Raw genomic sequence first — 14,716 nt, 5'->3', positions numbered from 1 at the left:
AGCGACATAAATAAAGCACATCAATCAGAAGGCCCATAGTATTTTTCCATGAGGTCAGTGCACAGCACCTACAGGTAGGAACTGCAACTAGTACAGAAATTATTTGGATCAGGACCATCCCTCTCAATCCATCATACCATGTCAAGATTAGTGGCAAAATTTATGTCATACACCTAAGACTGGTCATCATTACTAGAAAGCTGTGTATAACATGTCACAGCCAACGGAGAGCTCCAAAACAAATTGGTAAATACATTCCATAACTCCCCTTGTAAAAATAAGGCCAGCTTCAAGCAAAACATGATGGCCGTGCCAGCCATCGTATCAGAAATGCAATTTCGACGTGCCCTAGAACTTGAAATCCTTCTTCTTTGATTTCCCGTCCTTGTCTTGCATCTTCCGCTTCCTTTTCTTCTCATTCTGCACAAACCCAATTGGACGAGTTTATATAAATCTCAATTTTCAATTTAAATTTGTTAACATATTTATATAAGAGGCATACCTCTGCAACCATGTCACTGAAATCTTCCCGCTGACTCCGCTGCTTCTCTTCCTCTCTTGCTTCCTCGTACCTATCATAATGCAACAAAAAGTTGTGAACTCATTCTACCTCAGAGAACACCTAACAATAATAAAACCAAAAAAAAAAGGCATCACTTACTTCGCTGGCAAAACATTATCCATGAGTTCCAACTCTTCTGGTTGTAGAGTGACATCCACTTTATCTGATTTCTGACCTCTAAGCAGATCAACCTACAAGAATATGACCAATTACAATTCAGTTAACTATTTATTCTTTACGAGTGATAAATCAATATCATAATTGTTGGAAAGTGAACAGATTGCTGGTATACAATTACAATTAGCATTAGTTAAGTCCTACCTTAAACTTTGCACATCTCATCTAATCACAAACGCCTTCCCATTAGGTTATTCTATCAATAACTTGTTTCCCGGGGTCCTTGTCTAGCATTTTATTATCCAAGTATAAAGGTGAAAAGTTTATTGAAGCCTAATCAAAAATAATCAGAGTTCCAATTATTTTATTGTGTACATTAATTGCCGAGTTTTTTATGCTAGTTACAATGCACTGTTCATGCAGTCTCATGAAATACAAAGTCCTTTCCTTTCAAGGACATGCCTTTTCAAATCAAAAGAGTTTGTCCTTAGGTTACACAACCTATAAGATCTTTCACTCCCACCCTCGAATTTACATCTCATATCAAGAAACCAAAGGAATTTTTTTAATTTACTTTTTAATCAGAATCATAACACATGAGTTCATCATACTATGCTGCTAGAGATTAAAATCAAGCACATCAGCTTCTTCAATAAAAGAACCACAAGATCTTAGTAACCAAGGTCAACAACTTCCTTGCAAGACAAAAAACATTCCTTACCCTTTTGGCAGCTGTCTTGTCTTGGGTTCCAGTGTTAACAACGTATCTGTAGGCAGAAAAGTGGACCAAGATAAGCTTACGAAGTGAGGTAATAAACAAAAAGAAAAAATATATAAAACAAGAAGACTGCATACGTGTGTGTTGTTCCAAGCAGAGTCCCAGGAGCAATTTTCTCTTCTTTTTCTTCAAGTACCTTCAAAAAAAACACAAAGATGAAGTTCAGATCATGTCATCAATGGGAGCATTAATACAGGTAAAAAGTTAAAATAGCATAACCAGAGTTTTAAATCACAACACTGACTTGGTAAAGAGGCCTCTCAGGTTCCTTCCTCTGCTGCTTTCGAAGGTCAATAACATCAGGTGTCTCCACACCGGTAGGAGTACTGAAAAAAGAAGAAAGCAAATAATATAAAGGAAAATGCAATATACAATACAAGCCAACAATAATCTAAGTTAGGTACACAAATTAGTAGAATCTACTCTGATTAAGCTGAGGCACCCAACCATTAAATCTCTCAGGACAAATACTCCTAAAGGTTAAATAATGCATGTGTAAACAGGAATCAGGAACACTGGTGATGAAAGAAAATACTATTTACCTTGAAAGGCTATCTACAGATTGAATGCCGTCCTCTAATTCTTCTTCCTCAATCTGTTCTTCCTCTTCCTCTTCTTCCTCTTCCTCTTCCTCTTCCTCCAAATCACCCCAATGCTTGGTCTTATCAACTGGCTCTTCCTAAATGAGAAGACAGTGTATAATTAAAACATATGTAATATTCAATCTCATAATGGTAAACCAATCTGATCAGTCAATAATCTAAATTGGAATCAAGATTCTAATTCAACTTCACATTTAATGCATCCAACACCTTGCTATGGCCATCTTTGTCAGCTTCAAAATACTTTTTTCAATTAAAATCACAAAATTAAATAATCTAATCACAAGCAAGATAACATCTATGTGAAAGTACCTCATAGTTAGGCTGTTCTTGTTGATGAACACCGAACACATCTCCATATAAAGGACGTCCAAGCTGTTCATGAACACAAAGTGAAATGGTTAAACTACTGACCCACTTTACCAAAAGCAGCACTACATAAAAATGTACACAGAAAAAAAGAGCACACAGGAAGATATCAATGGTGATAAACTTACTTCATCGACAGGAGGCTTGCCCCAGCCACCAGGATGGTAACCAAAGCTAGCTCCAGGAGGGATAGGAGCATTCAGCCCCGGAATTTTCAGATGTGGGTATGACGGTGGAGGACCGTATCTCTGACAGAACATCAACCATTAAAAAATATTAAAAAGGTTAATAAATTAAACAGACCCCGAGATAAATACTAAGCACAAGATGTGGTAATCTCACCTGCATATTGATAAGCCATGGGGGAGGAGCACCCTCTGGCATACCAAGTGCTTCTTTTAGTTCTTGCGACAGCATGCCTGGCTTCATTTCCCTCAACTTCACCTATATACCAGGAAAAAAAAAATACAATGTCAATTTCAAATTAAGCTGCATTTTCTGGGAAAAAAAAATGTACTTTTTTAAAATCATCAACTAATATTCATAAAAAAAAAAAAAATAATAATAATAATAAAAAAAAAAATTAATGTTCTAAGAATAACATAATTTCTTATGATAATATTAATAGTACACCTTTTATCTTGTTACATAAACATCGAGAATATAAATCATTGACTCAAATCCTGAACACAACAATAAATAAATGAATAACCAAAAAAATCTGAGATCAAAAAACATTTATATTTTGTCAGTATCAGAAATCTAAGGATATATTGAATCTAAAAGCTCCAACAAAGACAATGAGAAAATAGTAAGAAAACATCAAAACACTTGTGTGTGTGAAATGGTGAATATCATGTTAAAATGGAAGTGTTAAATATTAATTAAATTATTAAATTCACAATTTCCTATCAATTGAAGCTTTTTGAGATAATTAGTGATTTAACATGGTAAGAAAGTAGAGGTTGTGAGCTCGAACTCTTACATGAGAGGATGTTAAAATATTAACTAAATGATTACATTCACAATTTCCTACCGGCCAGCTTAAACATTTGGAATAATCTTTTTTTTTTTTTTTTATAAGTAATAACCAATCTTATTAAAAGCGTAAGGTGCCCCTAAGTACACTGAAAGTGTACAATAGGAATCACCTAACTAAAACGAGAAAAGCGAACAAGAAACTTTTGGAATAATTGGCGATATTAACATAAGAATAATACCTCAAACTCTTTGCCTTCATGATACAGATCTCCAAGACTTGTAAGCTTTGGCTTAGTTTGGTATTTAAAAAAAGCATCATGGAGAACCTAAGAAACAGGAAACAGACTAATTAATTAGACAAAGAAAAAAATCATTCTAAAGAAACACAGCAGCTAACAAAATACTTGGGTAGAGCACATTTAAAATATAAAAACAATGTAAGAAAAACCTGATAGTCAATATCCATCTTTCCCATCTTCGGCTGCATCCGCTCCCGTTGCTTCTGCTTTAACTTCTTACTATCCTCCTTTTCAATGTAAGCCTGTATAAGACAATCAGGATACGATGCAACAGGTCATTGGCAGCAATGGAGAGATACATACATTGACAGATGAGTCCAGATAAAATGCAAACCGGGATTAAAGAAACTGATTACAATTTAGATCTTAATTGATCCAGTCAAGACTCAAAACAACACAAATGAGATGAGGAATGTGATATTTGAGTTGCACCTCTGAGTCTTTTGAGAAAAAAATTTTCAAGAATAACAATAGAAGAACAGCTACACCAAGGTCCACAGAGGGGGGTAAAAATAGCTTCTATCCACCAATAAAATGTTTTTGACAGAATTTGGATCTACAACTCTATTTTCTTAAATCCCTCTTTAAGTGGGTCTCTGCTAACACCTTTCTCAATATCCGTATCTTTATATATTTTCATACTCTCTTTTCTCTTTCTTCGTTTGCTAGATATGTACATGGGTTGTGTGCGCCTCTTGCACTTTTTAATGAACTTATTTTACTTGCCAAAAATAAAATGAATTCAATTGACAAATCTTTTTAGAGGGTGCTTTTTGTTTTCTGTTTGAAAAAGTGTTTTGATTTGACATAATCGTGAACGTAGTTTTTGAGTATTTTGTGCTTTAAGTTGTTGTTTATTAATGCTTTTGCTTTTTTGGTAGAAAGCAAAATGCTTGGGCAAAAAGCATTGCCAAACAGACTCAATGTTTTTTACTTAGTTAAGGTAGCTTTGGAGCTACACACATGATTTATCCTTCATTTCAAAAAAGCCTGACGGTTAAAAAGAAACATGAAAAAAAAAAAAAAAAAACAAAACAAAACAAAACAAATTTTTAACTGTAAGTAACTCATTAAATTGAACTTACCTGTCTGATTTTCTCAATTCCTGTTGCAGCAATAAAATCAGGAAGCTGAAAAGGCTGTTTCTCAATACCACGCTTTCCCTGCAAAATAATATTCAATGCGCAATGAGATACAAGTAATTTACACTAACAAAATATGATAACAATTCTGCATCCAAATCAGGTCAGTAACTATTTTTTTCAAATTTAAGAGGAATTCAGCCCCAGCACTAAGCACAATGGAAAGTCATCTGTAAATCCAAAGCAAATTAATTAGCACTTTAATCATAAACAAATACCCAACATCTATCATGCAAATATACTCTGATAAAACTACAAATAAATTTCCCCATAAATGGCAACATATAAATATCTACACCCCCCACCCACACTAGCAAATAATAAAAAGATAAATCATTTAAGGGTGCCCATTGCCAAACACCTACAAGTCCAGGCTCCAAGATTGTCACAGCCGCTCCCCTGCAAGAACCACATATATACATATAAGAGAAACCTTATCGACGTTATCTTCCCACACCCTATTTCCTAAATCCCACATGTTCACTATATCCATCAGTCATCTATGCACATTTTAACCCATGGCATCAATGCTAGAGAGACTTACTAACCTGCAAAAATTTCCTTTTCTGACACCAATGCCTAGGGACAGGCACAGAATTTCGGTATGATTTCAAAAACACTAGTAACTTCGGGTCTGCAGCAGTTGCATCCCACACCTGGGAACGAATAAAGGAAAATGTATAAGTAAAGAACAATAACAAGAAGAATTTTTTATATATATATAAGTAATTCATGTAATTGAAAAGTACAAAAGGGCGCAACCATAGTACACAAGCCTTGAGCACAATCAAATATAAGAAGAATAAAAGCAAACAAAGCACAACCAAATATCACTACCTCAACAACATCAGGCCTAGAGCAAATTTGCTTCAATTCAGCAATCTTCATCCGCCGTTGAAGCTGAAAGACAAAACGAGAAATCCTTTAGCCTTTTTAACACAAACTGCTGCAATCATGACGATGACATAACAATATTAAAAAACTGTAAAAGATATAAAAAATATTAATTATACCTTTTTCTTCTTATTTGACACGCCTTTCTCTTTTTGTTGGTTATCCTGTTCTTCCTCTTCTGAGTCTGAGTCAGACTTCTTGCTCAATGCTGCATTTAGGGCAGACTCGTCCTTTTTATCATCCTCCTGGATGAGTTGAAAAATTAATGTATCAGGTCATACTTTTCTAACAAATAATTAGAATGTTGAATGTCAAATAACATAAGAGGAAAAAGAAATCCTCTTACCTCAGTTCCAGCAGCTTCATGGAAATTGAATCTATCAAAAATTTGCTTAAATTCTTCATACATACTATCATCAAACTCTGCCTGCTCCGGCACATACTCCACTTTAACAACAATCTGCACAGTTCCAAAAATATAAGAAAAATTCACATGTTCAGATCCATGTTCTAGAATTACTGCTTCTGTAAAGCATTAAACAATGAGAATACAGATCTGTCATAAGAGCTTAGCGAGCTTTTCAAGTTAATGCAAAATTAGCCTAAATTGAAAGTGAAATTTCATCTATGCTAATCAGTTATTCCTCTTCTCTAGTAAAGTAAAAAACTGTTGTTCTTTTCAAGAAAAACTACTTAACCGAGCTCCGCAATAGAAATAAGTAACATAGACTACTTTGTTTAGAACCCAATCGCTTTCCCTTTCTTTTTCTCCAGATTCTAAAAGTAAATGTTGAACCCCATATACACGATTGAAAGACACATCACGAGTCTACGAAAAATAGAAAAAATTACGTAAGTGATGAAAAAGGTTGATTGGAGTGAGAGTTCAAGCTTATATATCTTTGCTTCTATTTTCTTCTAGTTCATAAAAATCCAAGAATTGTTACTTTATTGCTCGACATGATTGAAAATATATCTTCCACTTTCTCTTTCATTTTACTCCAGTTTCTAAACAAATAAACACAGCACGCACACGAAACAAAACTCAATGCTCAGTCATATCAAGACCAAAAACCTAATCTCACCTATAGATGACCAAAATCTACTAGATAATCTTCAATTTAAGCTTGTTTTCTGAGTTATTATAAGTCACATAGCAATGACACTGAAGCACATAGAATCAAAACCCTAGAAATCTACCATGAACCCTAACCAAATATGATATCACAGAGAGAGACGGAGAGAGGGAAAACCTGTTGAGTATCGTTGTTCTCCTTGTCATCTTCATCCTCAGCGTCGTTATCGTAGACGGAGGACGGGTCCGCCGCCTGAGAGGCCTTGTTGTTCTTCTTCTGCTTCCGCCGACGACGACGCCGATCGCTCTCGCGCGACTTCTTAGCAGCGCTGGAGTTAGGGTTTGATCCCAGATCTCCGTTTGCAACGACGCCGTTCGGGAGCGGAAGAGTCTCCGCAGCCATCTTTTCAGGTATGGGTATGAATTGAAGGGTTTCTGATAAAAATCGTGGAAGGAGAAGATTAGAAGAAGATAGTGGCTGAGAAAGAACGGCTCGATGAATTAGGGGGCGTTGGATTCGATCATAAATATACCCGCAGAAAAGCACGTGTGACTTTTTTGGCACGTAAGAGTCAGTTATCGGTTTTTTTTTTTTTTTCCTAATAGAGGGGAAAAAGGGGATTGTCGGTTGATTTAAGTGGATCTGTTGTTACTCGGATGGAAACCACATTGTATGGCCCATAACCACACATGGGCGGATTCGGCCCATTTGTTTTTTTTTTGTTTCATATTTTGGGCTTTCTTTGTTTTTTTAAACTATTGACTTACTGTATATGGGCTAGTTTTGTTTCTTAAAGCTTTTTTAAATTAGCTTAATCGAATTTTTGAACTAAATACATTTGTAAATTATACTGTATAATTACAAATTAAATTGTAAATAAGAAAATGCTACGTGTTCTTCTAGTGTCCTGTTAACTGTGATGTAACTTTTAAAATTGTCCTTGAATTTGAAATTATCATTATTAACTTTTAATCTATTGTCTATTGATAATTTTAAAAGACACGTCACAGTTAGGATGACATCAGGAGAACACTAGAAGAACACCTAATATTTTCCTTGTAAATATTGGGCAATACAAGTATTTATAAAATGAACTTTATAAATTGAAAAAAAAAAATACATCTATCTAGAAACTTTTGACAATACAAATTAAAAAAGAAAAATACAAAATAAGAGAGAGAGGGAGAGACCGGGAACGTGAGAGATAGAAAGAGAGGTTGAAGGGAGATGCAGCTGGCAGCTGCAAAAGAGGGGAAGGAAAAAAAAAAAAAAAAGAAGAGGCATTAGGGTTTTGTTTTCCACTTCTTTTCATAGATGTTAAGAGTTTTTTTGAGATCAAATCCCGAAATGACATTGCTTTATAAAATAAAAGTACGAATCATAACCTCTAAAAATATATATCAATTTAATAGACTAAATACGAGATTAGTCCATATGGTTACACTGCTTTGCAATAAACTACATGTTGTATAAAAATATGTTGAAAGCTTATTATGGTATGCAAAAATAACAAATAGGCCTTTGTACTCAATTTCCAGCCAATTTTTTGTCAAAAACAGCCAAATGTCATGTCAATGCCAATCAAATTATGATACATATAACTTATAACAAAAAAAAAAAAAAATGTAAGACTTACAAACAAATTTTTCAAAAAAAAAATATATATATATTACAACATAACGTAGCACAATATGATTAGGTTTCTCAAAAGTTAAATTTATCTTATTTCTAATCGTGTTGTGCCACGTCATGTAAAAGTTTTTTTTTGTAAAATTTGTTTGTAAACTTAGCATTCTTCTAAAAAATATATATTAAAAACAAAAAACCTTAGAAGAGGGAGAAGAGATGGTGGTTAAGCCACCCCTTGGCTGAATCATTTCTGTGAGCATTAGGGGTGGTTCGACCACCTTCGATAATATATAATTTTTTTTTCTTTTATTTTATATTTTACATATTTACATATATTTATTATATATGATAAGTGTCATAATTTGATGGTTTCCAAAAAAAAAAAAATTGGACGAAGTTGATGGAGAAACCTATTTGCCTATTTGTTATTTTTACATACGATAGTGAAATTTCGACCAAATGTTATACCACATAGGGTTTATTACAAATCCGTATAACCGTATGAGACTAATTTTACATTTTTTCCAAAATTTTATGGTAGGAAAACGGATTGAAATCTAGCTTGAATCAAGCTTTGCTAAGGTTCTATTAACAAACTAACTAGCAAATCTGCCTATTATTGGTTCTCTTTTATCCAATAAACCAATAATGGACCTAAACTACCACGATCCAACCAATCATTCCAACCTCTTGTTCATGGAAACTTCTTGTATGACTGAAGTCAACAATAGAATGAGATCCAAAGCCGACATCTTCGAGTAATGTTACAAGTATTTTTGTGTTCTTTTAAGAATGATGTGATTTTTAAAATTATTATTAAACTTTGATCAAATGGTAATTTTAAAAACTACTTTATTTTTAGAGGGATACAAGAGATTCTTCTAGAATTATTCGATATCCATTGCTCTCAATCTATATAGAATGATGCTAAAAGTTACTATTGTGTCTTTCTTGTATCACTCTAAAAATGATGTGACTTCTAAAATCACCATCTAGCTTGTAATTAATCATTATTAAATCTTTATCAAATGATAATAGTAAAAGCCACCACATTCATGCAGTGACACAAAAGAAGTACAAGAGTGGCTTATAGAATTACTTATCTTTTATATGAGTGAATTTAACTTAAGTGATTTAAAAAATATTATGAGAGATTTTTTGTTTGTTTGTTTTTTATTTATTTATTATGAGAAATAGATAGTAAAATTAAATCTAAATAATTGAAAAAATTAAAAATTAGCCAGAAAATAATGGCGCAACGTATTAATTTCTTGAAATGGTAAAGATATCCTTTTGTGGACATTACACCTATAAAATCAAAGTATAATATACGACATTAAAAAAGATTTCATCATTATTATACATAAATTTGGAAATTATACTCGCAATCTTAACAAATTTAAAATAAATATTAAGTGATAAGTAGAGTTTTGATAAACATCTCCTATAACACAGGTAGAAAGAAGGAAAAAATATAATTTAGCCCCTCAAATTATCGGTCATTTTTATTTTAGTCTCTAATGTTCAAAAAGTAATAAAGTAACCCTCAAACTATCAACCAGTTGCAATTTGGCCACTATGTTAGTCATTACTATCGAATACTACGTCGTTTTGACAAGGTTAAGTTACTAAAATACAATTTTAGAAAAAAAAAAAAAATCAATTAAAAACATGTCTCTCAAAACGATGTCATTTTGAGGAAAAAAAAAAAAATACGGCGAGCCACCCCTAAACCACAGGTTTTTTTTTTTTTTTTTTTTTTTTAAATTCAAAATGACGTTGTTTTTGTGGGATATTTTATAAATTGATTTTTTTAAAGGATATTTTAGTAACTTAACCTCAAAAAACGATGTCGTTTTGTTTTTTTCATCCAATTTGACGGTATTGACTAAAAAAGTGGTCAAATTGTAATTTTTTGATAATTTGAGAGGTTACTTTATTACTTTTTGAATATTAAAAAATTAAAATGAAAATGACCGTAATTTGTGGGCTAAATTATATTTTTCTGAGAAAGAATAATGCTATATAAATTTATCACAAATTGTCGGGCTTGACCTTCTGGATGGCGACGTGGCGCAAAATCATTTGGAGTTGAGGAAAACGAGAGCAAGAACTGCAGAGGAAGGAACCGTAGGGTTCAATTGTCACTGTCTGGCTGGCTTTGCTTCCTCGTGCCGGAATATCGGTTGCCTTCTTACGAGAAAGAAGAGCAGCGGATCCAACTTTTGCGTCAAAGTTGTCCCACTCACTGGTTAGGAAAACAGTATCTGGGGCCCACGTAGGCCCACGTATACATAGACGCCCCCAAGTTTGAAGCATTTTACCTGTTCTGCCATTTCAGATCTGAGACCAAGAAAATTCCTGTCTGAATATTCCAACAGTTGAGGCAAGAACAAAACCACCACCAATACCGCTCAAGACCAAAGTCTTCGGCTTTCTCTTCCCATTCGATACCAAGCATCGAAAGGAGGTGAAAGATAGAGACCCATTAATGTTTCTTCTTAATTTACATACACAAATATAAACAAATACTACACACACAAGCATACATATAGAGAGAGAGATTGAGTGATTGAGAGATGGGGTTGATGGGTGGTGAGGAAAATGGGAAGGGAGAGGGGGTGGTAGAGATTCATATGGGAAGCAAAAACAAGTACAGGAGGATGGATTCTGAAGGCACAGAGGAGGATGTGGCATTGTCCAATGACGGCATAGCAAAAAAGAATTATAACACCAAGAAATTTGTCTTTGTCTGCGCCATCTTTGCTTCCCTCAATTCCGTGCTTCTTGGATACGGTTAGTCTTTCTCTTACAACACTTTTGAATATGATCTCTTTGTTTTTGGTTTGAGCTGATTGATTATTAGAACCCCACAAATGATATTTTTCTGGATTTGAATATTTTCCCTGTTTTTTTTTTTGGTATGTTTTATGTTCTCTCTTTGATCTGCTTCTTTGGTAGAATCCCATCTGATGTAATCTAAATATTCTATTGTTTTGGAATTTGGACTACCGGGATCATGTGGCTTTTAGCAAATGGCTGTGATTGGATATTGAAATGCATCAATGTTTGTTCAAATTATAATGATGTATTGGGGATTCTTTGGTAAGCGCTTGAAAATAAATTCAAGGGAGGAAAATGCTCATTGGGGATAAAATCTAGAGGAAAATTTACGTGCAAATTCCACTCAATGTCTCTACTTTCCTGTTAAGTTGTCGTGGACCCGTGACGGCAGTTGGCTCATATGAAAGTAATGCACTTTACTTATCTGCTTTATGGACTAAAGGACTTTGCTTTGCTCCATTTAGACGCGAATGAAAGCACATGGAGAAAATATTTATCCTGTTTTTAAGTTGAGCACAAAACTTTAGAGTAACAAACTTTCTTGACAACATTAAAATTTTATCTTGCAAGATTTTCGTCAGAACTGCTTTAGAGTGTTGAAATTAGCATGATGAGTTGAAAAATTCTACGTAAAGCAAATTGAAGTTGTTGCTTTTAGGCTGCATATGTAAATGTGAAAATGATAGTTTAACATCTTTGTTGTATTGTATTAGCTACTTATACCCGTCTTCACTATTGTAATGTGTACTTATCAATCTGCAGACGTGGGTGTTATGAGTGGAGCAATTTTATTCATTCAGGAGGATCTGAAGATAACAGAGGTACAAGAAGAAGTTCTTGTTGGAATTTTAAGCATAATTTCCCTTTTGGGTAGTTTAGCTGGTGGAAAAACATCAGATGCTATTGGTAGAAAATGGACAATTGCCTTTGCAGCCATTGTGTTTCAGACCGGTGCTGCTGTAATGACTCTTGCTCCAAATTTCGGAGTACTGATGGTAGGTAGACTCTTTGCTGGAGTGGGAATTGGCTTTGGAGTCATGATTGCTCCTGTATATATTGCTGAGATATCACCTGCCATTGCCAGAGGATCTCTTACCTCCTTCCCTGAGATATTTATAAATCTAGGAATCCTTCTCGGATATGTATCGAACTATGCCTTTTCAGGGCTGCCTGCACATATAAGCTGGAGGCTCATGCTTGGCGTGGGAATCCTTCCCTCAATTTTTATTGGGTTTGCTCTGTTTGTGATCCCTGAATCCCCAAGATGGCTAGTTATGCAGAACAGAGTTGATGAAGCGAGAGCAGTGCTGTTGAAGACAAATGAGAGTGAAACAGAAGCGGAAGAGAGACTAGCAGAAATACAGCTAGCCGCTGGGACAACTAATGCAGAGAAGTATGAAGCAAAAGCTGTCTGGCGTGAAATATTAAACCCTTCTCCTCCGGTGCGGCGGATGCTAATCACCGGTTGTGGAATCCAGTGTTTCCAACAGATTACAGGCATCGATGCAACTGTTTATTATAGCCCCACAATCTTCAAAGAAGCTGGAATTAAAGGCAATACTCAGCTTCTTGCAGCAACCGTTGCTGTTGGGTTGAGCAAAACTTTGTTCATCTTGGTAGCCATATTTCTCATTGACAAGGTGGGGAGAAAGCCTTTACTTTACATAAGCACAATCGGCATGACTACTTGCTTATTGGGTCTCAGCCTTACTCTAGCTTTCATGGGGAATGAAAAGATCGGAATTGGAATGGCGATTTTAGCAGTTTGTGGGAATGTAGCCTTCTTCTCAGTAGGACTCGGCCCGATTTGTTGGGTATTGTCATCCGAAATCTTCCCTCTGAGGCTTAGAGCTCAAGCATCAGCACTTGGGGCAGTAGGCAGTAGGGTTAGTAGTGGCGTGGTTGCTATGTCCTTCCTCTCGGTGTCTCGTGCAATCACAGTAGCGGGAACCTTCTTTATTTTTTCTGTAATTTCAGTTTTCGCCATTGCTTTTGTCCATACATGCGTTCCAGAAACAAAAGGGAAGTCTTTAGAGGAAATTGAATTGCTCTTTCAAAACGAGGGAGTATGGAAAGGAGGCGAGGTTGAAATGGGAGATGCAGAGCGTCTAGTGCAGAGAGAACAAGTGGGTGGCAATGGCATGTCTGATTGCTAAGCCACAAACTTCGAACAAGAAGCTTCAAATTCTAAGACTCCTTCAGGTAGTGGGAGGCGATTACAGAGGATTCTTCTAAAATGCTAAGATGGATTCTTCTAGAACTCCATGATGCCATGGATCATAAGATCTACACACCAATTTGCATGGACTTAATTATTTGGAGCTCATTAAGCTCCTCTATGATTCTTTTGTCTTACAGTCTTCGTGATTCTTTGTATTACAGTCTTATGGAGATCGAGTTCAGATTGCATTGATTCGATCGAACAAGTAAACAACCTTTATCTAGACTAGACTTACAAGCATATTCTTGTACATGTCCTCCATTATTGTTCTGTTTCAAATTCTTTTTGCTCTTTTGGGCAACAGAGTTGCTCTGTATTCTTGGACTTAATTTTTGCCCGCTTTCTTCTGTATACGATATAATTTATGGATGATGATTCATAATTTTGGTTAGAACACGAAATACACAAATTGCCACCAAACTTACTGAAAGGCTAGTTTTTAGCTTTGCCATTCAAATTTGTGAAGTTTTTGAGTTCAAAAAAGAGTTCCAAGGACCAACTCGAACAAGAAATTAAAGAAAAAAACAGAGGGATGGTTATCTGGTTTTTGGAGGTAGCGGCCACTCCCAAATGGAGGTTCGGAGGTGATTGCACTATCCAAGCCTCTCAGGATCGACCACTTTCAGGACATTAAGGGTGGTCACAACCATTTTAGCGGATTAAAGAGGATGGTTGAATCACCTTTATGCCTAAGGGTATGTGGGCCACTTTTGAGCCTCTAAGGATTGTTACAATCATTTTAGCAACTAAAGAGGATGGTCAAATCAGCCTATGCCATGTAGAATGTGGGACCTTCTTGTTGGGTGAACCACCCAAATGGGTTTTTTTGGCCACCAAACACACTTCGAAGAAATACTCCTATTATTTACATATTTTTTTATGGCTTTGTTGTCCCAATTTGAATGAGTGGCTAAAAGTATCGATCCAACTTGTATGATAATGCTATATACTAGATAAGTATCATACTTTTATCTTTAAAGTTGATATGTGGCATGGCCGTTGTAGTGTTTGAAGGGTGCAAATTAATTTTTAAATTGGAAAATTGGAAGAGAGAGACCATAGGGAGAAGCTAGAGCCTAGAAGGCACTGGTAAGTTTATCCTAGAATAATATATAGTAATTATCTTTTTTCATGGGTTTACGCTTTGAGAAATAAGTGATAAACACATGACGGAAGCAATGACATCGTGCGGACTCCGGAAG

The 14,716-nt window shown here is 35.1% G+C and overlaps 2 protein-coding genes across 2 annotated transcripts; one reads left to right on the top strand and one right to left on the bottom strand.

The window, feature by feature from the left end:
* Positions 1-20: 20 nt before the first annotated feature.
* LOC132170561 (proline-rich spliceosome-associated (PSP) family protein) lies at positions 21-7,316 on the bottom strand. The gene is made up of 18 exons (XM_059581579.2): positions 6,998-7,316; positions 6,091-6,204; positions 5,864-5,989; positions 5,688-5,750; positions 5,399-5,506; positions 4,794-4,871; positions 3,858-3,950; positions 3,649-3,735; positions 2,771-2,872; positions 2,557-2,676; positions 2,372-2,434; positions 2,000-2,136; positions 1,702-1,783; positions 1,535-1,593; positions 1,401-1,446; positions 662-753; positions 503-572; positions 21-420 (listed from the first exon to the last, which is right to left on the bottom strand). The coding sequence occupies exons 1-18, from the start codon at positions 7,220-7,222 to the stop codon at positions 349-351; spliced, it is 1,737 nt and encodes a 578-aa protein (XP_059437562.1). The 5' UTR covers positions 7,223-7,316; the 3' UTR covers positions 21-348.
* A 3,489-nt stretch (positions 7,317-10,805) lies between these two features.
* LOC132169893 (putative polyol transporter 4) lies at positions 10,806-13,864 on the top strand. Its single transcript, XM_059580837.2, has 2 exons — positions 10,806-11,245; positions 12,056-13,864. Exons 1-2 carry the CDS (start codon positions 11,029-11,031, stop codon positions 13,447-13,449), a joined length of 1,611 nt encoding a protein of 536 aa, XP_059436820.2. The 5' UTR covers positions 10,806-11,028; the 3' UTR covers positions 13,450-13,864.
* Positions 13,865-14,716: the final 852 nt, after the last annotated feature.

This window comes from Corylus avellana, chromosome 1 (genome assembly GCF_965113065.1).
Source record: "Corylus avellana chromosome 1, dhCorAvel1.hap1.2, whole genome shotgun sequence".
Classification (NCBI taxonomy): Eukaryota; Viridiplantae; Streptophyta; class Magnoliopsida; order Fagales; family Betulaceae; genus Corylus; species Corylus avellana.
The sequence above is the reverse complement of the archived record's forward strand: the minus strand, read 5'-3'. Positions and strand labels throughout refer to the sequence as shown.